Below are 27932 nucleotides of genomic sequence, written 5' to 3'. Positions count from 1 at the left end.
AATTTTTGAAATTTTCCAGTAGCTGCTGCATTTCCCCCCGTCAGCTTATACTCGAGTCAATAAGTTTTCCCAGTTTTTTGTGGTAAAATTAGGGGGATCGGCTTATATTCGGGTCGGCTTATATTCGAGTATATACGGTACATAGACGTCAGCCTAAACACACCGCAGTACATGAGTAGAGCAGTGTATATTACTGGACCAAGCTATAATTGGTGCCAAGTGGGACCCAAAAAAAAGAAGTAAAAAGTAAATATGAATAAATAAATACCCCCCCCATGCCCCTCTCCCATATATATATATATATATATATATATATATATATATATATATAATTTTTTTTTAAGAAAAAATAATAAAAAAAAGCACATATTTGGTCGCACTACATCCTTAACAACCTTTACATTGAGATGATCCCAGTTCCTGCCCACAGCCACCTCCGCTTCCCCTTCAGAGGGCCCCTTGTGTTCCATATCATGTCGCTGTCAGCAATGTCCTGAGGCTGTTCAGTGTCAGCAACGTGATATGTGATGCAAAGGGCCCCCTGGATGGCTAAAAGGGGAGTAGAGGTAGGTGTGGGCAGGAGCAGGGATTGGTAAGTAAATATGGACCTTTATCCCCTGGAGTTAAATTTGGTGTCTCCCAGTGTGGTCCGGTCTGGGGTCAAAAAGATCGTTATTCCCCTTGATTAATTTTTTTGAGGTGTATAGTTTCGAAAATGAAAAATTTGGGGTTAAAGTGAGTGGTTTTTTCATTGATGAAGTAATTTTTCATTTTCACGTCCCAATGTTAATAAAAGCTGTGAAACCGCTTTTGGGTCAAAATGGTCGTTATACTGCTTGATAGAGAGGAGCGAATAGTATTCGAAACTGCAGTTTCGAATACCTCGCTCCATAGGAATGAATGGGAGCGGTACCGTATACGCGGCGCTATTTAGCGCCACGTATACGGTACCGGCTCCCATTGAAAACAATGGGAGCATATATGGCCCGCAAAAGCTCCCACGCCGTCTACGTACCACATTACGTGCCATAATACATCGTGTGAACCCGGCCTTACATTCACATTAACAAGCAGTATAGATAGGATCCTTGTGATGGGACAACCCCTTTAAGGGGTTACTATGGCAGCCAGGAGGCCGGGCCACAGCCTCCTCACTGCCGAAGCACAATTCCCATAGGCGGCCTATTAGTGATGTTGAGCAATGTTATGTATTGCAGGACATTGCACTGGGTATCTGAGATCCCAGGTTCAAGTCCCGCTGTGGGACATGCAGCAAAGCAATGAAAATTTATTTACAATAAAAAAAAGGTTTTTTTTAAAAAAAACATCATTACATTTACAACTTATCACACAAAGTATAAATTAGCTATGTCGACAGAAAAATAAAAAAAAGTTCTGAATTTTGGAAGACAGGGAAGAAGAATATGCAAAAAGTTGCAAACATTAATGTAACAAGCCTCCCAAATTTTGAGTTTTAATTCTTTGAGGGGTGCAGTTTTGACAACGTGGTGATTTATGGGGGGGGGGGGTTCTACTACACAGACCTTTAAAATCTTATTCAAAACTGAAGTGGCCCCTACGTAATGAGTTTGGAAAATTTTCTTGTAAATTTAGAAGATTGCTGCTGATAGACTTGTAAACCTTCTAAAGTCCAAAATAAATTCAAGGACTAAAAAGATAAGGATTTGGCACTAGATACACCAAAAATCTGGTAAAAAAGCTTCATGAATTCCCCACCCCCTTTGTCCCCATCAGCAGGCTTTGTAGAGCGATTCCGGAAATTCAAATATGAGAATATGTAAAAAAGCTGGAAATTTGTAGTTTGACGTTGATATTGAGAAGCTCAGTAGTGAGTGGAATTGTATTGATCTGAAAAAAAATGTTAAAAACCATCCAAACCTCACCTCTAGGTGGCGATCTCATACAAAAAACAATGGAAAATTAGGTTAATACACAACATTCACGGTTTTGTAAACCCTATAAAGGTTCTTTGTGGCGCAGTCTACACATTCCTTAGACTTGATACGGTCCTGTAATTGTGGACACCTCTATTCCTTTTTCGGAACGGCCAGTCTCACCATAACTAAAAGGCGCTCTGCAGGATTAACATTTGGTGTCTTGTAGATCCTGATTCACTCTGCAGTGGGGATGAAGTAGTTAAAGGGTTTTTGTGGCCATATAAAATGGTTGTTTTTCCGTGAACATTACATAGTTATGTAGAACGGTTTATAAAGGCAATACATGCATCAAGTCCAACTGGGGAAGGAAGAGGATGTGGATACAGGGAAGGGTATGACTAACCGGACAAAATTGTTTTTCCTTTTGATACAAAAAAAAAAAGTTGGAAGCCCTTAAAACATGGACCAATCTGCCCTAAAAAGGGAAATATCACTTGTGATCCCAAGTTTCATTGCAGTAATTCTATACATTTACATAAAAGTATATAGTAGTCTATACATTTACACAGAAGTCTATATATTTATATAGGAGTCTATACATTTATATAGGAGTCTATACATTTACATAGAAGTCTATTTATCTAGGAGTCTATATATTTACATAGAAGTCTATATATTTATATAGGAGTCTATACATTTATATAGAAGTCTATACATTTACATAGAAGTCTATATATAAATATATATATATATATATATACTGTATATATATACCCTGTTTCCCCGAAAATAAGTCATCCCTCGAAAGTAAGACATAGCAGGAGTTTTGTTGATTTGCCTAATATAAGGCACCCCCTGAAAGTAAGACATAGTAGTTTTCATTTGCAGGGGCCTAAATACCGGGGTAGCAGAGGTAGCAGCTGCCACAGGGCCCAGGACATTAGGGGCCCGGCGACAGCCGCTACCGCTGCAATTTTTTTTTTTATTTTTTTTTTAAAAGGCTGTTACCAGCTGGAGTTACTCCAGACAGTAATAGGCCCTCCTCCTGGCAGTGGCCGGGATCGGTGAGTGACGCCGCGGGCCCCAAAAACACTATTATTATACTCGGGGGGTCTTTTCAGACCCCTGAGAATAATGATTGGAGGCCTGGGAGAGGTAAGGGAACATAAAAAACAGTGTTACTTACCTTTTCGGGTTCCAGACAGGCTTCGGGCCTAGTTGTGAGACATGTTTGATGTCACATGACCGGGGCCTGTGTCCCAGGTCATGTGACGTCAGTTAAGATGGCCGACACCGAGGAGTGCAGCAGAGCATGGGATAGGTAAGTAACAGTGTTTTTTTTATGTTGGTATCCCCCTTGGGTCTCTGATTATTATACTCTGGGGTATGAAAAGAGCCCCGAGTATAATATTTGTTCATGGGTGTTCACAGTGGGAAATAATACTGTGTGTAGGGACCACTATGGGGCATAATACTGTGTGCAAGGGCCACTATGGGGATAATACTCTTTGCAGGGGCCACTATGGGGGATAATACTGTGTGCAAGGGCCACTATGGGGATAATACTGTGTGCAGGGGGCACTGTGGGATAATACTGTGTGCAGGAGCCACTATGGGGGATAATACTGTGTGCAGGGGCCACTATGGGTCATAATACTGTGTGCAGGAGCCACTATGGGGGATAATACTGTGGGCAGGAGCCACTATGGGGGATAATACTGTGTGCAGGGGCCACTATGGGTCATAATACTGTGTGCAGGGGCCACTATGGGGGATAATACTGTGTGCAGGAGCCACTATGGGGGATAATACTGTGTGCAGGGGCCACTATGGGTCATAATACTGTGTGCAGGAGCCACTATGGGGGATAATACTGTGTGCAGAGGCCACTATGGGGCATAATACTGTGTGCAGGGGCCACTATGGGTCATAATACTGTGTGCAGAGGCCACTATGGGGCATAATACTGTGTGCAGGGGCCACTATGGGGGATAATACTGTGTGCAGGAGCCACTATGGGGGATAATACTGTGTGCAGGAGCCACTATGGGGTATAATACTGTGTTCAGGGGCCACTATGGGGGATAATACTGTGTGCAGGAGCCACTATGGGGGGATAATACTGTGTGCAGGAGCCACTATGGGGGATAATACTGTGTGCAGGGGCCACTATGGAGAATAATACTGTGTGCAGGGGCCACTATGGGGGATAATACTGTGTGCAGGGGCCACTATGGGGCATAATACTGTGTGCTGGGGCCACTATGGGGGATAATACTGTGTGCAGGGGCCACTATGGGGCATACTACTGTGTGCAGGGGCCACTATGGGGTATAATACTGTGTGCAGGAGCCACTATGGGGTATAATACTGTGTGCAGGAGCCACTATGGGGCATAATACTGTGTGTAGGGGCCACTATTGGGGATAATACTGTTTGCAGGGGCCACTATGGGGGATAATACTGTGTGCATAGGCCACTATGGGGATAATACTGTGTGCAGGGGGCACTGTGGGATATAATATGGGGCATAACAGTGCACGCAGGAATGTTCATTTTTTTTGTTCAGCAATAAATGTGAATTCTTCTTCATTGAAAAAAGATAAGAAATCCCCTGAAAATAAGACGTAGCACACCTTTGGGAGCAAAAATTTATTTAAGACACTGTCTTATTTTCGGGGAAACAGGGTATATAGGAGTCTATACATTTACATAAAAGTCTATATATATAGGAGTCTATACATTTATATAGGAGTCTATACATTTATATAGAAGTCTATACATTTACATAGAAGTCTATACATGTATACAGAAGTCTATACAATAGATTTACATGGAAGTGTTGTTATTTATTTATTTTTATAAATGTAGATTGTGAGCCCCATATAGGGATCACAATGTACATTTTTTTCCCATCAGTATGTCTTTATAGAATGGGAGGAAATCCATGCAGACACGGGGAGAACATACAAACTCCTTGCAGATGTTGTTCCTGGCGGGATTCGAGCTCCGGGGCTGCAGTGCTAACCACTGAGCCACCGTGTTGCTCCCTACATAGAAGTGTTGTTTGTCAGTAAGAAGCCTTTATTGAAGCTTTTGTATGTTTCTGCTGTGATAGTTCCGGAGGTGACTATTCCACCGATTCATAGTCTTTATGGTATTGAATCCTTGTCACTGCTGTAGACTAAACCTTTTTTCTCTAGTTAGCGGTAGCGCCCCCTTGTCTTTTCAGAGGGCCATTTCTATGTTTGTCCAGGTTGTTCATGTCCCTTAGACGTCTCTTTTTCAAACCAAATAAATTTCATTGTTTTAAAGGGAAACTTTCACGTCCTCTGGCAATAGGCGGTGTTACATATACTGCTAGAAAGTAGGATTCAGCGCACCGTCAGCTTTGTCGGAGTGCACCCAGTGCGGAGAGATGCACCTGTTACTTTAAGACACAGAGCTGATTCTGGCCCCATTCACAGCAGTAGCTTCAAGCCCCCAGATCAGATACTAATGATTAGAGATGAGCGAACACTGTTTGGATCAGCCGATCCGAACAACACGCACCCATAGAGATGAATGGAAGCACCTGTGACGCCGGCCGGCCGCCGGCAAAGTCAGCGTCACAGGTGCTTCCATTCATTTCTATGGGAGCGTGCTGTTCGGGTCGGCTGATCCAAAAAGTGTTCACTCATCTCTAGAAGATACGGCCTCAAAATCCTGACCAAAATACTCCGTGTGAATTCAGCCTTAGGCCCAGTTCACATCTTTGTTCGGGGTTTCCCTTGGTGGGGTCCCCAAGTGGAAACCTAATCCACATAAAAAAGCGGTTACCGTAGGAAACCCGCGGACCCCATTATTACTTATTTCTCCTCATTTATCCAGCGTCGGTTTTCCTTTTTTTCGCTCTTCCAGGACGACTATAACGTCTCATAGCAACAATTTCAGAAATCTAAGATATACAACAGATGGATAATGTGTAAAATCTGGTTCCAAGAGCCGCGCCGAAGAGAAGAAAGAAAAACACGTTTATTTTTAGTCAAATATTTTCATTGTAATATCTTCAAAAGCATTTTCTAATATATTCCAAATAACACGGTCTATGATGGGCGCCGATCGCAAAATGTGCCAGGAATTCTGCACACAGCAAATAGGGACGGCCTTATAAAATCTGAGATTAGAACAAGGTGACATCAAACTAAAGGTTTAGGTAGGTAGGTAATAATAACATGTCTGATTAATATCTTAGGTATCGGGGCATGTGCACATGAGATGTCCTCACAGCAGGAGGGTTGCAGCATTGACTACATGTACTAGGGTCCGCACTGCCACATGATAACTTGTACGTCCATGAGGGGCCTGAAAGCTAGATATTTTTTGGGATAGGATGTTGATCGAAGGACTTAGTCCAGTTGCCATATTTGTAGTTGGGATGGAATTTTAATCTCTGATGGGGCAATTTCAGTCAGTTTAAAGGGATTCTATCATTAGAATCCCAGTTTAAGCTAAACCCACGTCGGAATAGCCTTAAAGGGACGTAAGCTGTGTAAGCGGCCATTTTCTTGTGGCCTGTGGGCAGCACGGTGGCTCAGTGGTTAGCCTTGCAGCGCTGGAGTCCTAGGTTCAAATCCTGCCAAGGGCAACATTTGCAAGGAGTTTGTATGTTCTCCCCGTGTTTGCGTGGGGTTCCTCTGGGTACTCTGGTTTCCTCCCACACACCAAAGACATACTGACAGGGAATGTAGATTGTGAGCCCTGTATGGGACAGTGACTGACAATATCTGTAAAGTGCTGTGGCGCTATATAAGTAAGCATAATAAATAAATGTGCAGTTGGCTCGAGGCCTAGAAGTTTGAACCCAGCTCCGGAAGAAGGCGCCCTGAAGAAGATGGAGGCGATGGTGGAGATTTTTCTTGCAGCATTGGGGATGCCCCCAGTGCTGTTTGAGCACTCGGGACCGCCCCCAGTGCTGTGAGAGAACTCATTTGCATACAGACGAAAACCGGGATTTCTATCGAACGGCGGTGCGGAGAAGACATCTAAAGGTAGGAGAAGAATAGCCTTTTTTAAGGCTATTCCTATATGTGATCGAGGAAAAAATGTGATTTTGAGTATAGAATCTCTTTAAGAAAGGCTATTCTTCCTCTATCTTTAGATGTCTTCTCCGTGCCGCCGTTCCTTAGATATCCCAGTTTTCGTACATATGCTAATTAGTTTTCTCACAGCACGGGGGGTGGTCCCCAGTGCTCAAACAGCACTGGGGGCATCCCCAATGCTGCAAGAAAAATCTCCAGTGCCACCTTCTTTTTTGTTCGGCTCCTCCTCCTCTTCTTTCCTCTTCGGCCACAGGAAAATGGCCGACTGCGAATGTCCATTGGCCATTTTCCAGTGGCCGAAATGGAGATGGCAATGGACATGCGCCGTTGGCGCTTTTTGAAGAAGACATGACGGGACAAGGAAGAAGAGGCGAAGGAGCCGAACAAGAAGAAGGTGCCGCTAGTGTGCTAGAAAACTGTGCTAGTTTTTTCGCAGCACAAGGGATGCCCCAGTGCTGTTTGCACACTAAGGACCGCCCCCAGTGCTGCGAGAAAACTAGCATATGGACGAAAAACAGGATATCTAAGGAACGCTGACGCGGAAAAGACATCTAAAGGTAAGGGAAGAATAGCCTTTCTTCAGGCTATTCCGACGTGGGTTTAGCTTAAAACTGGATTCTAATGATGTTTCCGCCAGTGACATTTTTTGATTTCTCTTTTTGACTCCCTGCCTTCCAAACCCCATAACTTTTTGATTTTTCCATCCACAGAGCCATTTGAGGACTTAATATTTGCTTATACAAATTGTTCCTCATAATGGTCCATTTCTTATTCTGTACAATGTACTGGGAAGTAGGAAAAAAATTCAGAATGGGGTGGAATTGGAAAAAAAAAGTGCATTTGTGCGACTTTCTTACGGGCTTCGTCATAACAGCATTCACTCGGCAGCCAAAATGACCTGTCACCTGTGTTTGATGTGATTCCGGGGATACCAAATTTACAGTCCTATGAAAAAGTTTGGGCACCCCTATTAATCTTAATCATTTTTAGTTCTAAATATTTTGGTGTTTGCAGCAGCCATTTCAGTTTGATATATCTAATAACTGATGGACACAGTAATATTTCAGGATTGAAATGAGGTTTATTGTACTAACAGAAAATGCGCAATATGCATTAAACCAAAATTTAACCGGTGCAAAAATATGGGCACCTCAACAGAAAAGTGACATTAATATTTAGTACATCCTCCTTTTGCAAAGATAACAGCCTCTAGTCTCTTCCTGTAGCTTTTAATCAGTTCCTGGATCCTGGATGAAGGTATTTTGGACCATTTCTTTCTACAAAACAATACAAGTTCAGTTAAGTTTGATGGTCGCCGAACATGGACAGCCCGCTCTCAAATGATCTGAAAACAAAGATTGTTCAACATAGTTGTTCAGGGGAAGGATACAAAACGTTGTCTCAGAGATTTAACCTGTCAGTTTCCACTGTGAGGAACATAGTAAGGAAATGGAAGACCACAGGGACAGTTCTTGTTAAGCCCAGAAGTGGCAGGCCAAGAAAAATATCAGAAAGGCAGAGAAGAAGAATGGTGAGAACAGTCAAGGACAATCCACAGACCACCTCCAAAGAGCTGCAGCATCATCTTGCTGCAGATGGTGTCACTGTGCATCGGTAACAATACAGCGCACTTTGCACAAGGAGAAGCTGTATGGGAGAGTGATGAGAAAGAAGCCGTTTCTGCATGTACGCCACAAATAGAGTTGCCTGAGGTATGAAAAAGCACATTTGGAGAAGCCAACTTCATTTTGGAAACAAAGATTGAGTTGTTTGGTTATACAAAAAGGCGTTATGCATGGCGTCCAAAAAGAAACAGCATTCCAAGAAAAACACATGCTACCCACTGTATAATTTGGTGGAGGTTCCATCATGCTTTGGGGCTGTGTGGCCAATGCCGGCATCGGGAATCTTGTTAAAGTTGAGGGTCGCATGGATTCCACTCAGTATCAGCGGATTCTTGAGAATAATGTTCAAGAATCAGTGACGAAGTTGAAGTTACGCCGGGGATGGATATTTCAGCAAGACAATGATCCAAAACACCGCTCCAAATCAACTCAGGCATTCATGCAGAGGAACAATTACAATGTTCTGGAATGGCCATCCCAGTCCACAGACCTGAATATCATTGAACATCTGTGGGATGATTTGAAGCGGGCTGTCCATGCTCGGCGACCATCTAACTGAACTGAACGCGAATTGTTTGTCCAAAATACCTTCATCCAGGATCCAGGAACTGATTAAAAGCTACAGGAAGCGACTAGAGGCTGTTATCTTTGCAAAAGGAGGATCTACTAAATATTAATGTCACTTTTCTGTTGAGGTGCCCATACTTTTGCACCGGTCAAATTTTGGTTTAATGTATATTGCACATTTTCTGTTAGTACAATAAACCTCATTTCAATCCTGAAATATTACTGTGTCCATCAGTTATTAGATATATCAAACTGAAATGGCTGTTGCAAATACCAAAATATTTAGAACTAAAAATGATTAAGATTAATAGGGGTGCCCAAACTTTTTCATAAGACTGTATAATATACAGTCCTATGAAAAAGTTTGGGCACCCCTATTAATAATGTAATATAAATAAAACCATATTATGGTTTTATTTATATTACACGTAACAAAAATCTAAAACTTTGCAAAAAATTTTTTTTTTCTTAAAGTCACCATAGTATGACACTCGGAACTTCTTTATATTTCCGTGTATGGGGATGTATAGACGTCTGTTTTTGCGGGGCCAGGTGTACTTTTTAGTTCTACCATTTTGGGGAATGTCTATTGCTTTGATAATTTTTTATTCTAATTTTTTTTCAGAAATGAAACAGCAAGAAAACAGTGGTTTGGCATTTTGTTTCCCCGCAATGGCCGTACTGGAAATATGGGCGTTTTTGCACACAGGGATACCTTATTATTCCCTGGGGTATCCGGAGTATAAGAGCTGTCATTTTTGCTGCAGACTTCACCCTTTGCAATAAGGTGAAATTTGGGGCAAATCCACATTAGTTTCACACCAAGCGACTGTATTTAGTGTGGTTTTTGTCTCTGTAGAAGATATGATAGAGATTTTCAGCAAGGTGCAGCGTGTCTGTCGTACATGGATATACCCTGGCACATAATCCGTCGCTTCTTGTGACTCCGTCCTCCCAGCTTATCTCCATGCATTAATAATAGTAATACTATGCTGCGTTTGGTACACGACAGCCGCTCTATAATACACAGAACACATCACGTCTACGCCTGAAGGTCTGCGTTCTCTTTATATAGGACAGAGGGAACAAGCTCACACTTTTATTTCTCTGTCAACAGATTTGGACGGAAGCAAATATTCGTGAGAAAAGTTAGAAGAGAAGGATTATGGATTTATGTCCCGGGAGGAATTGTACACTGCAAGACAGGAATAAGACAGCACTGCTATAGCGGTCAGTATGAAACAGTAGTGTCGGGCTCGGTTCACATCTGCATTTGGTATTCCGTACGGCGAGTCCACTTGGGGAACCCCCGAACAGAAACCTATATGCATTAAAAAGCAGTTTGCTAAGAAACCACACGGACCCCATTAGAGTCTATGGGGTCCGTATGGTTTCTTTGCTAACCACTTTTTAATGCGTATAGGTCGTATTTGGAAGGGTCCCCAAGTGGACTCGCCGTACGGAATACCGAACACAGATGTGAAACGGGCCTAAGACATACAATAGTAAAATGTTTTAGGCTAGGCTCACATCTGCGTCCGAGTCTCTGTAGCAGACAAGTCCTGCACAAAGGACTTTTCTCTCCATCGGATTCAGTATAATAATGGTAGAAACCCGATGGACACCATTATAGTCTATGGGGTCCATGTGGTTTCTTAGCTAACCGCTGGACCCCATTATAGTCTATGGGGTCTGCGGCGAACCTCTGTTTTAGACAGGCTCTATGTCGTCTAGGTCCCCTGACGGATCTGAACGACTGAGAGCCCAGAGCAAATGTGAACCTAGCCTAACCCTAAAATAACAACACTATAGAGAGTCTGACTATGAAAGGGTTACTGAACACAGAATGTGCAAAATTTTTAAAAAACTATATATATATATATCCCTTTCTTCCGTCATCTCCTCCTTTCGTTAATTCATATGTTGTCTCGTATTACATTGAAAACTGCAATATATATATAAAAAAATCCTCTGTGTATCCCCGAAACTCCGCCATGCTCCCTCCTCACAGTCTTGTGTCTGGCTGTAGGACAACTGTCTGGAGCAGCTGCCATAGAGTCCATTCATGCAGGTGTCCTCCATTTTTTTTTTAACAGAATTGGAATCAGTGCTTTGCTATGAGCTCATGTACCCGGCAGTTATTATGTATGTTAGACCAGGTTCTCACCTGCGTTCAATGACAGTTCGGGGATTCCGTCCCCCATTCCACTTGAAAAATATGGAAAGAAAAGTCCCCTGCATTTTTCAGGCAGACTCCATTACAGTCTATAGGATCCGTGGGTAACCGCTTTTTAAGCAAATTGGGTTTCCATTTTTGCGGATCAACAAGCGGACTCAAAGAACGGAAACCCGTATTTATTTCTAGGTTTTATGTTCTCTAGGAAGTCTATCAGTGTTTGCTTCTTCCTTGTATGCAATGAACCCACTGGGCTCTGGGCTGGTTGCAACCCAGGGTCACGTGATCAGACCTAACACCCAAGTCCCAAATTGCACCGATTCCTCCCTCCTCTTCTATGCTCATGATACAAGTAACTAGCAGTAAACATGGGATAGGAGGGATGAGGTGCAGAGACCTCGCAGGGTTTGCCCAACACTTAACCATACTAACCATACTGTAAAGTGGGCATGGTTTATGCGGGGTATGACCTAAATAATCACCATTAATCGTAAATGAGGTTAATCGCCCAGCCCTACTACACAGTTACAAAAGCAGCGTGGCTAGTTGTCGTCTCTATGGGAGTTACTGGAACAGTGTTGAGCAGCAATGCTTTGCTACTCCTCGGGGGCGGGGCTTCGGAGCTGTTATTCTTATCTTGGAAGCAATTTTCTGATACGGAAATAACCCTTCAAGATGGCGTAAAGTCTGATCTGCTGGCGTAATAGTGCAGAGTAAAGCCTAGACTGAAAAAAAAACCCTTCGTGATGGGTGACACAATAACGGGTCAAAGGCCTCTCCTATTGGCAGATAATACTTTTTTAATGGCACCGATGAAACTTTCACATACAGAATTTGTCATCGAGCATCGGAATGAGTGCAAAGCACGGAACATGCAACTTTCCCCTTCTCTCTCCACAAGTCTCAGACTTTATTTTCAGCAAAAAAATAATAATAATAATAATTTTAATAAAAACACAAAAAAAAGATAACAAAAAAGCTTTAAATTAATACTTGCAGCAGAAAAAAAATACACATTCCGTCTTATACTTACCAAGCAAGAACTCTACAAGTAGCATTACTGTGCTTTACAGTATACTTGTTTGTACAAAGGGGAGTGGCTCGACACAAGGACCAGAAAGCCATGTCAGGAATAAAAAGGGAAATACCAAATAGTATGATATAAATATGATAAAAAGATTTCTAGTAATGAGGGATTAAATAGTCCCAAAAGCTATACAGTACATCAGGCACGTTTAACATTCTCTCCTTCAAGGGTTTGGTGCTATGGTCTGTGTACACTCCACAAGGGGGCAGAGTATCCTGTGCACATTGGACCACGTGTTAATACAGAGGGTACAGTGTATAGAGTGGGGTGCGCTATGTGTCCTGTGTACTCTGAGGCTAGGATATTGCAGGTTCTTGTATCTACAGGTTTTTTCCACAAGGTTTAGTCCTATATTATTACGACGATGAATACTGCTGAAATATGATGCAGAGTGCACATGGCTTTTATGGCTGCTGTCACAATGCCACACATTTACACCGCAATCCACTTAAAGGAACACTAATGCTAAAGCTTTGGTCTGAATTGCTTCCATATAGAAAGCGGCGGAAAGCACAACGACATAAGTAAGCATAGAGGAATGTCCATACGGCAGTTCACCATGGAAACAGCCAAGATTTAAAGGGGTTGTCTCAGCAAAGAAATTCGCTGTTTGTCCTAAGGACAATGCAGTACTCCTAGGGGTTATGGTATGCATATTAGCTCTCTTTCTAGGCAGTCATGTTGCATGATTCTGGGTCAAAAATGTAATGTACTTGCCACTGTCTCCCTTTTAACTCATTTGCTGTCCACTTCCTGTTACTAGGGAAGATCCGTCTTTAGTAAAAAAAAAAAAAAAAGGTCAAGATGGAAACACAGGAAGTGGAGGGGCTGGTCTCTCTTCACTGCCTCTGCTTGTTAACACACACATCTGCCTATTAGAGATGAGCGAACACTGTTCGGATCAGCCGTTCTGAACAGCACGCTCCCATAGAAATGAATGGAAGCACCTGGCACGTACACTTCATTCCATTCATTTCTATGGGAGCGTGCTGTTCGGAACGGCTGATCCGAACAGTGTTCGCTCATCTCTACTGCCTATCTGTGCTCCCTGCGTGTACACTGCTCAGAGAGAAGTCTGCAGTTTCTTATAACTTACACTAAGTACAAGAAGAGTCTGTCTACGTCTGACTAGCTGCTTATGCTGTTACTGATGTGATGTTAGCCATAGATATTAAGGATCTTTCGTGATTGTGCTCAGATTTCTCTTTTACTGTGTTACAGATCTTTTTAGCTGCATTATAACCTGGTCTTGCAGTCTGTTGTCTCTGGTTCTCTTATATTACCGTCACGTGGCGTATCTCAGCTGTTTGCTATTTTACAGTAACTCCTGGCAGAATTACATGTAAAGAAACTAGAAGTAGTAATAATGGATGGGGAGGGGCAGGTTGTTCTGTATTGTACACGCCCCCCGTCTCAGAGAAGAATGCAAATGTGCTGCAGCCATCATGGGGCTAATAGCGGGGAGTCTGATAGTACTCACTGTATGAAGGTTATGCAGAGAGCCGACTGTCCAGCAAGGCCTTCCAACTAGGGGCACAGCATTCATTTTTTGGAAAAAGAGCTAATTTGCAAAAAGATTCATAGCACTTCAGTGGGGTAGTGTATGCTTTAAGTTGGCAGCATGGGTACGCCGTACTAGGGAGACAATACACTACCTCATCTCGCGTGAGCTCTGTTTTTTTTCCATGCGGAAAAGTGTCAAGGAGCTTACGACTTCATTCAGACACTTTCATGCCAGTAATGTCTTTCATGAGACAACCCCTGTACGAGAGAAAATTCTATTTATGGTCCACAGAGGGCATCGCTGGAAAAACGGCCCCACTTGATATGTAAATTCACAATTCCTATAGAAGAATATAGAATGGTATATTCTAGAAAACAAAAATGGCCGGTCTCAATACAATCTCTGTATGTTGGTGTAAACGCTTTTTCTCTCGAAACCATCATGTGATCTAAATGATATTTTTTTTAGAGAGGATGTGTCAGCTCTCCTCAAATTCCTACTTCATCTTTACGACAGCGACCTTTAGTTTAGCATTAGCGCCCCTTTAAGAACCCCCCCAGACAGTCTCAGAAATAAGAACACCAGGTACTGAAAACGTGAAGAAATTGGTGCAAATTGTACAATAAAAGCGTTCTCGGAATGACACAGAAAGCCGGTCCCTGCTTACATTACACGAGAACACTAGCGGGGAAGGTGGGCAAACAACTCAGAGCTCGGACCTCGCTTTGCAGGTTTATCCTTTTTGGCAAGGGAATAGGGCACTTGGGGAAAGTCAAGGAAAGGACTGTAGACCAGCTACACAGAATAAAGGGATTCTACAGGTGGCCTTGTGCGCTCCAACAAACTGCATGACAGGGAAAGTGGCGAAAGGAAGGCGAAGAACTAGGCCGGAAGCAGAGTCCATCCTCATTCTCATCCATTTAATCCTTTCAGTGCTGCAGTGTTCAGCAATGAAGGGGTTAAACCCCCTGTCCCATGACAGCTTGCAGTCCAGCTTCTTCTGTTCAGCCATGTGACTTGCAGGAACTGATGTTTTACCTGGACCAAAAAAACAAAAATCTCAGAACTGGTGAGTGGGACTTGCACAAAAATGAGATTTATGGGTCCTCTATGTCGAGGAACTCCTGTTTCGGAGGGGCAGTTCCCCGGTACCAGGAGCAGGATCCATCGCTACGTTTAATGCAGGCATAATGTTTGGCCTGCCGTCCGTTTATGCTCTTCTCTGTCATCCAGTCTGTCCAGAGACACTCATCTTGGGAAGAGACATAGCAGGGGATGGAAGGACAGCGCGAGATCTAAGGGAACAAAATAGATGACAATTACAAATATTACATATTATTTTTTTACTATTATTTCTACTACATAAGGCCAAACCTGTCAACTCTCCAGAAACCTCTATGAGGCTCCCTGAAAATGGGAGTGACCTCAGAAGTCCTGGAAGAGTGGGCAAATCTCCTAGACCCATGATGGCGAACCTATGGCACAGATGCGAGCGGTGGCACTCAGATCCCTCTCTGTGGGCACCCATCTGTGGAACAGTTTATACTGTGTGGGGGCCACTGTGGAGCAGATTGTATTGTGTGGGGGCCACTGTGGAGCAGATTGTACTGTGTGGGGGCCACTGTGGAGCAGATTGTACTGTGTGGGGGCCACTGTGGAGCAGATTGTATTGTGTGGTGCCACTGTGGAGCAGATTGTACTGTGTGGGGGTCACTGTGGAGCAGATTGTATTGCGTGGTGGCCACTGTGGAGCAGTTTGTACTGTGTGGGGGCTACTGTGAAGCAGATTGGACTGTGTGGGGGTCACTATATGGAGCAGATTGTACAGTGTGGGGGCCACTGTGGAGCAAATTGTACTGTGTGGGGGCCACTGTGAATCAGATTGTACTGTGTGGGGGATACTGTGAAGAAGTTTGTACTGTGTGGGGGGTCACTGTGGAGCAGATTGTACTGTGTGGGGGTCACTGTGGAGCAGATTGTACTGTGTGGGGGTCACTGTGAAGCAGATTGTACTGTGTGGGGGCCACTGTGAAGCAGATTGTACTGTGTGTGGGGTCACTGTGGAGCAGATTGTACTGAGTGTGGACCCTTTACTATTTATATCACATAGTATTTGTTTTATAGCAGACATGTGATATTATTACAGGTCATAATAACATTGCATGGTCCTATAAAACAGAACTGTATGATGTAAATATTGAACATTAATTATTCAAAATTATACCAAATGCAATTCAAAGTTGCTTGAATAATTGAAAGCTCTGCAAAGCCCCATTCACACGACTGTATTTTGCACGTCCATAATTGTCCGCAATTGTGGATCCGCACAGTATTACGCTTAAATTGCTGTGTTAGCTCTTTGTGATAATTTAGTGGGTTTTGGGTTGCAGATTGGGCACTCGGTCTCTAAAAGGTTCGCCCTGCAGAAGGCTCCTGCTAAAAGGGATGACCTCCTAGAGTCCTGGAAAGAGTGGCAAATCTCCCAGACAGAAGGCTCCAACAAAACGAGATCTCTAGTCAACTTTGGGACGCTCCTGATCTTGAGAACAAGGGTTCTGGTGGTTGATTGGAGACGCTGTCGAGCCTATGAGCTACTACTTGAACCAACTTCTATGGAACATACAAAGTACTAAGCAATCTCCGACAGTCCATCAGACGAGCAGCGAGCATACTTGGTCACCAGTCCATTTAAATAAGGGACATGGTATCCCTGTTCTCATGACTGTCGGGGTCCCGGCCCTCAGACACCGATCACCTATCCTGTGAAGAAGTCCCCTTAAGGCATCAGATAACACGATCATTTATGGTACACGACAGTAGAGCAAGGACAATTTCACGTTCTCACACACTTTCTTCTCGTACACAGTTGTAAAGATTCTTCCAGATGTTGCACTTTGAACTCAGAACAAAATGTTCCAATTTCGTCTCGCCCGACCACAAAACCTTTTGTCACATGCTTTTAATAAGGGGTAACTGTGTGTGTAATGTGAGACTCGGCCCTCCCAGTAATGGCTGACTTTTTTGTATTGTGAGTTCGTTGGGTTGCACTGACTCATCTCCATGCTATTCTACATAAGAAACCTACAACCAGAGGTTTTAATGGGATTTCTAACCTATGTACTAACGTCTCTTTTGACAACTAGGGGTCAGTCATGACCACAAATTTGCCATAAAGGAAGACTCGGGACTGCATAATGCGAATTAGATTGGTGGCTGTTTGGGTTGACGTTCATCTAATGTGCGTGGCCAACTTAAAGGAGACCTTTCACCACCCCAACTCTTTGTATGAAATAACTGATGCTTAGCACAGTATAATAGTACCGAGCTGAGTGTGAAAGAGTTAAAGCCCATGAAAAGGAACATGACATGTTGTTGTCCTGGTTCTATGTCTGTATAAGGGAAAGCATGTGGGAGAGGAAACTACAGCTTGTCCAAAAAAAAAGAGCTCTTACACAGCTCCATAGAGGTCTCCACTATATAGTATTGAAGTATAATCTCACTTTTTTGAAAATTCACGATTTATTGGTATTAGTTGAAAGGGCAAACATTGATCTCGCAGTAAAAGCCAAATCTAAGGCATTAGAGGGGTTTTCCAACAAAAGACCTTTATAAATGTGTGTGCCACCTCTGGATCCTGAACCGAACTCTTAAATGAGCCCCCCAGGCTCTGTTCCTTGATACTTACATGGACATGACCTTGTTGAGAAGACTTTAAGTTATGGTTGGGCTTTATGGAAACAGCATGGTTCCAAATCACACTGTTTCTGTAACTCCCATAGTTAATGGGAGTTACTGTTGTACTCTGTTTCTGTAGTGATGTGCTCTGTTTCTGTACGGTTGTGCTCTGTTTCTGTATTGTTGTATTCTGTTTCTGTACTGTTGTGCTCTGTTTCTGTACTGTTGTGCTCTGTTTCTGTGCTGTTGTGCTCTGTTTCTGTACTGTTGTGCTCTGTTTCTGTGCTGTTGTACTCTGTTTCTGTACTGTTGCATTCTGTATCTGTACTATTGTGCTCTGTTTCTGTACTGTTGTGCTCTGTTTCTGTACTGTTGTGCTCTGTTTCTGTACTGTTGTGCTGTTTCTGTACTGTTGTGCTGTTTCTGTACTGTTGTGCTCTGTTTCTGTACTGTTGTGCTGTTTCTGTACGATTATGCTCTGTTTCTGTACGGTTGTACTCTGTTTCTGTACAGTTGTGCTCTGTTTCTGTACTGTTGTGCTCTGTTTCTGTACTGTTGTGCTCTGTTTCTGTACTGTTGTGCTCTGTTTCTGTACTATTGTGCTGTTTCTGTACTGTTGTGCTCTGTTTCTGTACTGTTGTGCTGTTTCTGTACGATTATGCTCTGTTTCTGTACGGTTGTACTCTGTTTCTGTACAGTTGTGCTCTGTTTCTGTACTGTTTTGCTCTGTTTCTGTACTGTTGTACTCTGTTTCCCATCCAGTTCAATGTGAGTTATGGAAAACAGCAAAGCTCATAACCAGATTCTGTAAAGCCCAACCATCGAGAAGTCACAGCTGGGTAAGTAGCAGAGCATGGATGTTGGGGGATTTTTTAAAGAGATAGGTGCCAGAGGTGGCGCCCACAACTATCAGGCATAAACCAGTCATTAAATCCCTTTAATGACTGGTTTATGTCACATGTAAAACTCTACAATACTTGTAGTGAGAGCTTCGAAAGTATACATCTCCCTACTCCACGCCCCCGTCATAGATTGTCAGTAGACGATCCTTCCTTTCCGCCGATGACTTACCTTACATTCGCATCCCATCTCGTATCTCTGGTTGAGACTCTTCTTTTGGGTTTGGGTGAGCGAATCCCAGAGCACAATGAAGTCACACAATGTGATGTGCATTTTTCCATCTCCCTCTGCTTTACCTGGAAAACAAGAATCGGTGACGAAACTTAAACTAGATTCTTACTGGAGACAAACTGGACCATTCGGATGATGGGTGTAATATTCCAGGACAGACCTGACCTCAGATGTAATGCAGATTTATTCCAGATTTACTCCAAGTAGCCGCCACAAAACTAATCCTAATTGTTTTTTCCCATCCCCAGAACATATAAAATGTGGGATAACCTCGGAAAGTCTGATGATACACACAAGAGCCAAGTCAGTCGGGATTAACACAGAGTTTTGCTGTATCTTGCGGCATTTCCACCGTGTTTTATTGAGGTAAGATATGCCGTGGTCTAAAAGGCTTAAAGTATTACATTTTGGTTTGCAGAATTTTTGACTTTTTTATGTTGTAATGCATTGTGGCCTGGTGGGATGGCTTTTCCTATAGAATTTTCTACTGTACAAGGCCTTGCAAAACGTCAGAAAAAAAAACTTTGTACCCCCCCAGTTTGTTTGTTTTTTTCTTCTTTTTACTGCACAATATTTAGAAACCGCATTTACACATTGAGGACGCCCTTCATGTTTAAAGGGGTTGTCCAGGATATAGTTAGGCCAGGAAAAGTGCAAAATGTGAGGAACGAACTCGGGATGTCACTCACATACGCTACCTATGACGTGAACCAGACCATGGTGGGAGACACCGCAGCACCGGGGACAGGAGAGTATGACTCCTTCTACCTTTCCTGGCCTCCTTGCGGGAAACTGTATATCCTGGACCACCCCTTTAATGGCCATACGATTACACAGTACAATGTGGCTATGAAAGTACTTGAAGCTATATTAGAAAACCTGGGCACAGCTCGAGTACAACGGCTCTGTAATACGTGAACCCAACCGTACTCCAGGCCCTATAACACGCTACCTCTGCATTTCAAAGGTTACACGTACCCTTGTATATAATCTGTACGTGTATTAGAGGGGGGTATATAATATATTTTCTAAGGTCTATGTTAGATCTATTTTTATCATGGCAGAGTATGACAAGCGGCGTAGGCGCTGTACACAACAAAACACAAGCCACCTGTTCAGCAGCAAAACTGAAGATGTCTAAAAACCGATTGTGCAATCCTTTCCATTGCTCGTCCAGCTGCCTTTGTTCGGCTTTGCCAAGTTTTTGGCTAAAAAAATAAATAAATACTTCCATGAACTGAATACAATGTGGCCTACCCTGTAAATAACAACTCACATGCCATAGAGCTCTTAAAGGTGTATGAAGGAGCCCCAGGACCTACACTATTTATTCCTGCATTGTGGCACCACAGCCCCGGCCACCCAGCGGTGATGGAGTCCAACTTTTGCTTTATCCACTGATGGTAGCAATAAAGGGCCACGGACCCTGCAGAATGGTGCCCCGGCCGTCCAGCTGTGGCAGGAACTAGTCAGCTCTATTCACTTAAATGAAGTGGGGGCCAGGACACCAAGGCACAGGAAGAAACTCAGTGTTGTGGTCCTTTCATTCTCAAGATTGGTGAGGTCCCAGAGAATGAACCCTTACCGATCACCTTATGATTATGGGGTCTACTGGTTCCTGGGAATGAAGGGTCACAGCCCCTTCGCAGTGGTGCCCTGCCCACCCAACTGTGCCAGATCTGGCAACTGTCCTGCAGGTTCCCCATGAAGCAGGGGACATGGACACCACTGTGCAGAGTCAGACGGAATCAGGGCTGCTGTGGTCCCTTCATTCCAGGATAGGTGGGGGTCCCAGGGGACAAATCCTAACCAGTCATAACGTTAAAGCCATTACTTTATAAGAGGGGTATACCCCTGTTGTAGGAGAGCTGACCGTCCTCTGTAAATGAAAACTATACCAACTGGAGGTTCCAAACCCGGACATGGATACCTGCTACTACTGATGTTTTGACTTATTTTTCTATTAATCATAACTAATCACAGGTCAGACCTTCTAAATCCTCTATAGTGACCGCCATCTTGTGGTCTTCAGTGATTGACTTGGAGGGAACTGGAGACCCGCGATGGATCATGGGACGGCAGCGGCAGTGAGATAGTTGGGTGCTTATAAGTTATGTCATGGGCAGATACTATAAGAGACTGATGCTAGGTTCACACCAGCGTCTGGACTCCGTTCCGATGTTTCCGTCTTCTGCTTGCAGATGGAAACCTGTCAGACAGTGTCCGGCCGTGAGCGCTGGTGAGCGTTTTATGCGCTCTGCGGCGAAACCGTTTTTTTTTTTTTAAACTGGACACAGAGTACTGCATCTCCGATTCTGTGTCTGGTTAAAAAAAAAAACAGTTTCGACGCAGAGCGCATAAAACGCTCACCGGCGCTCACAGCCGGACACTTTTGAAAGAGTCCTGCAGGTTTCCATCTCCTGCCCTGTTTCGTGCAGGAAATGGAAACCTGCAGATGTGAACGAGCCCTTAGTAGTAATATAACATCAAGGCAATACAATCACAACCAGAAAAGAAGAACAAACCTGCGATCAGATACTCCTTCTTGCCTCCGGTCTCCAGTGTCACTCCGCAGACAGCAGAGGAGGGCGCTGTGAAGATGTACTCAATGTCCTTCGTAGGTCCCTTGAACATCTACAGAGACATACAAGAGATGTAGCTGCTATGAATGGCTGATAGGATTGTCTGGAACATGAATAATGAATATATTCTGGAATACAACGAGCAGATACTACTGGATAATGTTCGCGGACGCTCAGACTTTCACTACCATCTTCAAGCTGAAATTAGAAAGGAGATGATTCCCCTGACTGTCCCATTTATGAGGATCGGGGGGTCTTTATTTCTACTAAAGTAGTGAAAATATGAGAAGATATGATGTCTGATCAAATCGGAGCCCCAAATGTTGTCATGTCGGGACATGTAGATACGTTATGTTCAGTACGTATAGACGTAGACAGCGGCAAGATGGAGGGAATCTGCACAGCTTCAGCCTTTACTAGCGGTATGTTGTATACATCACATTAGCTCAGTTAAGATAGAACATGATTTTTTTTTTTTCTTTTGCATTTTATAAATCAGGTTTTATTTGTGTTAGTCAAAAGTGTGAATATTAGTGAGGCAGTGAAGAGTTAACCAATCACATTATCCTGGCAGCAAAGGGTTAACCTGGTTATCCAATCATATCATCTTGGCGGTGAAGGGTTAAAAGTGGTTATCCAATTACATTATTCTGGCAGTGAAGGGTTAACCTGGTCGTCCAGTATTGGGCAACCTTTATTTACTCAAAAAAAAAAAATCTCCCCCCCCCCCCAAAAAAAAAATCTGCTGATCTCAGGGCGTCGCGCACATTTTCCGTGCCTCTCACCCTTGTGACTTCAATGGAAAAAAACAAAGTTCTGAAAACCACAAGAAAAAAAATAACTGATTGTGATTCTTATATGCGGGAGCAAGACGGAGGTTTTCCATTGAGGAGGAATTTCTTTCAACTAAAAATGTATTTGTATTACCTGAAAAACCATAAAATGTACAAACCATATATTGTTCCTCAATCACACAAAAACGGCTGAACGAAATGTGGCACATACATAGATTGTAACTTCGATTAAAACATAGGCTACTTTTTATCCCGGTGAATGACATGGCTTCGTGACTGTTATGAATTTATGTTCACATACTATGTTACACTGGTCCTGCAGCAGCTTATCTCAGCCACGGCTGTTATCTCTCTGTGTAAACACTCAGCTAACCCTCAGTGGTTTGTGTACACACATTTGCATATTATCTGATCTGCCCCAGATTTTTAAACATGCCTGGAAAAAGAAAATCTTAATTTGTCGCAAACAACGAGAGCTATGAAGGAAGCCAGAAGTCACACAGTTCTCCATAAGCGGAGCTGAGAGGGATCTTTGACGCCAACAACACATGCATTATATGGCATCCCAGCAAGCTTCTGAGATGCCGCAACAATCACGAGCACAGCGTGAGGAAAGAATTCAGCAACAGGCCAGCTTAAGAGCTTCCAAAACGCCGGAGCATGTAGATCATCAACGCCATCAACACGCTCATTATATGGCATCCCAGCGAGCTGCTGAGATGCTGGAACAATCCGGGCACAGAGCCAGAAACGCATTCAGTGACAGGCCAGCTTGACAGCTGTCCAAACACCAGAGCAGGTGGATCATCAATACCAACAACACACTCATTATATGGAGTCCCAGCGAGCTGCTGAGATGCCGGAACAATAACAGGCACGGTGCAAGGAACAAGTTCAGCAGCAGGACAGCTTGAGAGCCGAAACGCCGGAACAGGCAAACCATCAACAGCAGCAATTTGCTGAATATAGGTGGATCATCCACTTCAACAACCCGCAGACGAAGTCGCGGGCAGAGGCTAGTAATAAATATAAAAAAAGGAATTCAAGTGGTATATATTAGATATAGTCAAGTGGACCTAATATAATATTATATATCAGAACGCTTATGCCCGGTAGTCGTGAGTATACAGCAATAAATCTTCGAGAAGAAGGCAAGACGGAGATCCCTGTCCAAGCAGTGACTTCATGAGTCTGTCTACCATAGGACACCATCATGTACTGAAAGAGCTTAAAAATATCCTCAAGGTCCATCATATGTGTGATATACGTGTGAGAATGTTATAATAGCTACATCACTGGACATGGGTTGTGGATTTATTCTGGATTTGGATTTTTTCTTTAAAGTGCACCTCCAATTATAAAACCACTTGTCATAAATGAATAGTCCAGGTGAATATAAGAAACTTCATAATATATCTTATTCATGAAATCAGTTTTCTTTTCCACTTAGCAAACTGAATTTTTACATAGAAGTCTAAGGAGAGAGGAGGAGGAGGAGGCTGCAGTAAAAGACACACTAATAACTTCAGTTGCTACACTGTAAATAAAGGAAGCTCTTCTAACACTGTTGAAACTTTAAGATATGACTCTACAGGTGTGGATTGTCTTGGAGACAACAATCTGAGTGAGGAGGAGGAGGAGGAGAGGGGCCTGGTGATTGAAGAAGAAAACACATTTCTTTAATAAAGTATATCCGAAAGCTTCTTATTTTCACCCACACCATTCATTTATAGCAAGAGGTTTTCTACTTGGTATGACACTTTAACACGAGAAACATTTGCTTCTACCTTGTGAGAGATTTGCCTTCCTCTGGACAAACTGGACTTTAGGGAAATAGGATGAATAGAAACAATTTAGTGTTCTTTAAGCCTCACCAACTTCTAACTACTGTCTTCCTAACTACATCAGGGAAGACAGGCTTGCACATTCCAGTGAGCGCCCTCTATTGGTTTGCAACACTGAGGCAGCAGTTGACTTCCTGATTACATCATGGAAGACAGATTTGCATATTCTTCCCATGGTCCTTTGCGAAGTGGAGTGCTAAAGGCTTAATAAGTCTCCACACACCTATATGGTGGTCTCTCCCTAAGGAGTGACAATATCCCCTCAACCATGTAAAGTCAGGCATGGCCCAAAGTGTTGGCATCCCTGAAATTTTTCCAAGAAAATATTCCAGTATTTCTCTCAGAAAATTACTGCAATTACACGTTTTGATCTATACATGTTTATTTCCTTTGTGTGTATTGGAACAGCACAAAAATTGCCAAATTGGACATAATTTCAAACAAAACTGGGCCAGACAAAATCGTTGGATAGTTTTCAAAATTGTGGGTAAATAACTCTGTTTCAAGCATGTGATGATCCTTCTAATTCACCTGTGGCAAGTAACAGGTGTGGGCAATATAAAATCACATCTGAAACCAGATAAAAAGGAGAGAAATTGACTCAATCTTTGTATTGTGTGCCTGTGTGTGCCACACTAAGCCAGAAAGAAAAGAGAACTGTCCAAAATTGTGGAAAATATCAACAATCTCAAGGTTACAAGTCCATCTCCAGAGATCTTGATGTGCCTTTGTCCAAGGGGTGCGACATAATCAAGAAGTTTACAACCCATGGCACTGTAGCTAATCTGCCTGGACGTGGATGGAAAAGAAAAATTGATGAAAGGTGCAACGCAGGATAGTCAGGATAGTGGATAAGCAACCCCAATTTCCAAAGAAATTCAAGCCATCCTGCAGGCTCAGGAGGCATCAGTATCAGCGCAAGCTATCTGTCAGGAGACCCACCAGGACCCCACTGCTAACACAAAGACATAAAAAGCTAGTCTGCAGTTTGCCAAAATATATGTGTGTAAGCCAAAAACCTTCTGGGAAAACGTCTTATGAGCATATGAGACCAAGTCAGATCTTTTTGGTAAAGCCAATCATTCTACTGTTGGAATGAGGCCTACAAAGAAAGGAACACAGAACCAACATGGTGAAGGGTCAAAGATGTTTTGGGGTAGTTTTTCTGCCTCTGGCACTTGGTTCCTGGACTGTGCGCATGGCATCATGAAATCTGAAGATTACCAAAGGATTTGGGGTCTCAATGTAGGCCCAAGTGTCCGAAAGCTTTGTTTGCGTCCTAGATCATGGGTCAATGACCCCAAACATACTTCAGAAATGGATGGAAACAAAGCACTGATGAGTTCGGAGATGGCCAACAATGAGCTCAGATCTAAATCCCATTGAACGCCTATGGAGAGATCTTAAAATTGCTGTTGGGAGAAAAGAAGGCGTCTCCAAATATAAGAGACCCGGAGCAGTCTGCACAAGAAGAGGGGCCCAAAATTCCAGCTGAGTGGTGGATGGTCATAGAAAGCCATTGATTTGTTTTCCAAATATCAAGTTGAGGGTGCCAGTAATTTTGTCCGGCCCATTTTTGGAGTTTTGCTTGAAATGATATCATTTTTGGCTTCCTCCTGTCCGTGTGACGTTCTCTGTACCTTGTCTATGGAGACCGTCACCTCATCTGATGTGGATTTTGATAATGTGCGTTAAATCCCTAACGTGACCCTACTCAACTGGTGCCGCGCCCGTCTGCCATGACACCCGTCTGCCTTCTTACCTTAATTTGCTTGATTTCATACTGGATCCTTTTGATGGGGTTTCCATAGACGTCATTCCCGTTGTCGACCTCTTTACCCACAATGGCTTTCGCTCTGATCACTGTAAGGGGAAGAAAAGATTACAATGATTTTGGCGAACATCACCATACCCATAAATAGAACTGCAACCGAGTCTCTGAAGGGAGTGTATAGATTTACTATGGAAAGGGAATGTATAGATTTATTATAGGAAGGGGATGTATAGATTTACTATAGGAATGGGATGTATAGATTTACTATAGGAAGGGGATGTATATATTTACTATGGGAAGGGGTTGTATAAATTTATTATGGAAAGAGGATATACAGATTTATTATGGGAAGGGGATGTATGGATGTACTATAGGAAGGAGATGTATAGATTTACTATGGGAAGGGAATGTATAGATTTACTATAGGAAGGGGATGTATAGGTTTACTATGGAAAGGGAAGTATAGATTTAATATGGGAAGGGGTTGTATAAATTTATTATGGAAAGAGGATATACAGATTTACTATGGGAAGGGGATGTATGGATGTACTATAGGAAGGGGATGTATAGAGTCATTATGGGAATGGGTGTATAGATTTACTATGGGAAGGGAATGTATAGGTTTATTATGGGAAGGGGTTGTATGGATGTACTATAGGAAGGGGATGTATAGATTCATTATGGGAAGGGAATGTATAGATTTATTATGAGAAGGAGATGTATAGATTTACTATAGGAAGGGAATGTATGGATGTACTATGGGAAGGGAATGTATAGATTTATTATGAGAAGGGGATGTATATATTTACTATGGGAAGGGGTTGTATGGATTTATTATAGGAAGGGGATGTATAGATTTACTATGGGAAGGGGTTGTATAGATGTACGAGGGGCGTTTCATCCATACTTGGCCCTTGTAGTGAGAAGGACACGTCATACTCCAGGTAACTCGTGACAATAGCTAAGTGCATTTCCACACGTCTGTAAGTAACTTGATCTTTCTTTCCTGTTCTATCCAAAAGCTTAAAACAGATTGGAATAAAGATACAAGACGACATATAGAGCGGGGGGGTCCAGGTGTGTAGGACGACATGAATAAGGGGGTGGCCTGGGGGGTAATGATGGGCGGTGGGTGGCACAGGCACATGATGGTGGCGGGTAACAGTACGATCCAGCTCTCGCCCTCTCATGTGCTGCTGAATCATTAGACAAATATGCATCAAACTCTGAGAGGATTTGTTGGAAACAGAGAAGCTTTGTGGAGGGATCTGCGAGTCTGCAATTTCCAAGCCAAAACCAAAGACTCAGAGCCAGTAACCAGTGCGAAATGTAAATGGAAGCCGAGGAACGGAGAGCGAGAGGATATAGACACAATACGTAGAATATATAGGAACTGTATATTACAGTACCACAACCATTCACACCTATAACCCTGATACATATATACAATACTGTATCACAACCACATATGCACAGAATACATAGTAACTGTACAACACTGTATCACAACCATCCACACCTATAAGCCTGATACATATATATGGAATACATAGTAACTGTAGAATACTGTATCAGAACCATCTACACCTATACATCTGATACATATACATAGAATACATAGTAACTATACAATAATGTATCACAACCATCCACACCTATAACCCTGATACATTATATATATATATATATATATATATATATATATATATATATTATACAGTAACTATACAATACTGGATCACAACCACACACACACACACATATATATATATATATATATATATATATATATATATATATATATATATAGAATACGTAGTAACTATACAATAATGTGTCATAACCACATATACATAGCATATGTAGTAAGTATACAATACTGGATCACAACCACTTTCACCTATAACCCTGATATATACACATGGAGGTATTGTCTGTGCAATGTGTAAGGTTGATAGGGTGCAATCTATGACACTGTAGGGCTTACGGGGTACTGTATAGAGCTTATAGAGTGCAGTCTATGACGTTGTAGGACTTACAGGGTGCTATATAGGACCCATACATATACATTGTATAGTGGCAGTGCCTGGTATTGCAGTCACTTGAATGGACGGAGGTGAAGACAGGCCACATGACTGATGAAGGTGACATCACACGGCTTGTGTAGTGGAAGCGATGATCACCTGACTGCTGT

At 42.8% G+C, this 27932-nt stretch overlaps 1 protein-coding gene across 1 annotated transcript in view; it reads right to left on the bottom strand.

The window, feature by feature from the left end:
* Window positions 1-12124: 12124 nt before the first annotated feature.
* Window positions 12125-27932, bottom strand: part of TIMP2 (TIMP metallopeptidase inhibitor 2) — a 31430-nt gene continuing 15622 nt past the window's right edge. The window contains exons 2-5 of the mRNA XM_075279414.1: window positions 25727-25827; window positions 21270-21378; window positions 18685-18809; window positions 12125-15233 (exon numbers count right to left, since the gene is read on the bottom strand). Of these exons, the coding sequence (XP_075135515.1) occupies window positions 15036-15233; window positions 18685-18809; window positions 21270-21378; window positions 25727-25827 (533 nt within the window). The 3' untranslated portion in view covers window positions 12125-15035. The remainder of the gene's footprint in view (window positions 15234-18684; window positions 18810-21269; window positions 21379-25726; window positions 25828-27932) is intronic.

Source organism: Leptodactylus fuscus, chromosome 6, assembly GCF_031893055.1.
Source record: "Leptodactylus fuscus isolate aLepFus1 chromosome 6, aLepFus1.hap2, whole genome shotgun sequence".
Lineage (NCBI taxonomy): Eukaryota > Metazoa > Chordata > Amphibia > Anura > Leptodactylidae > Leptodactylus > Leptodactylus fuscus.
This window is presented reverse-complemented; position numbering and strand designations above follow the sequence as displayed.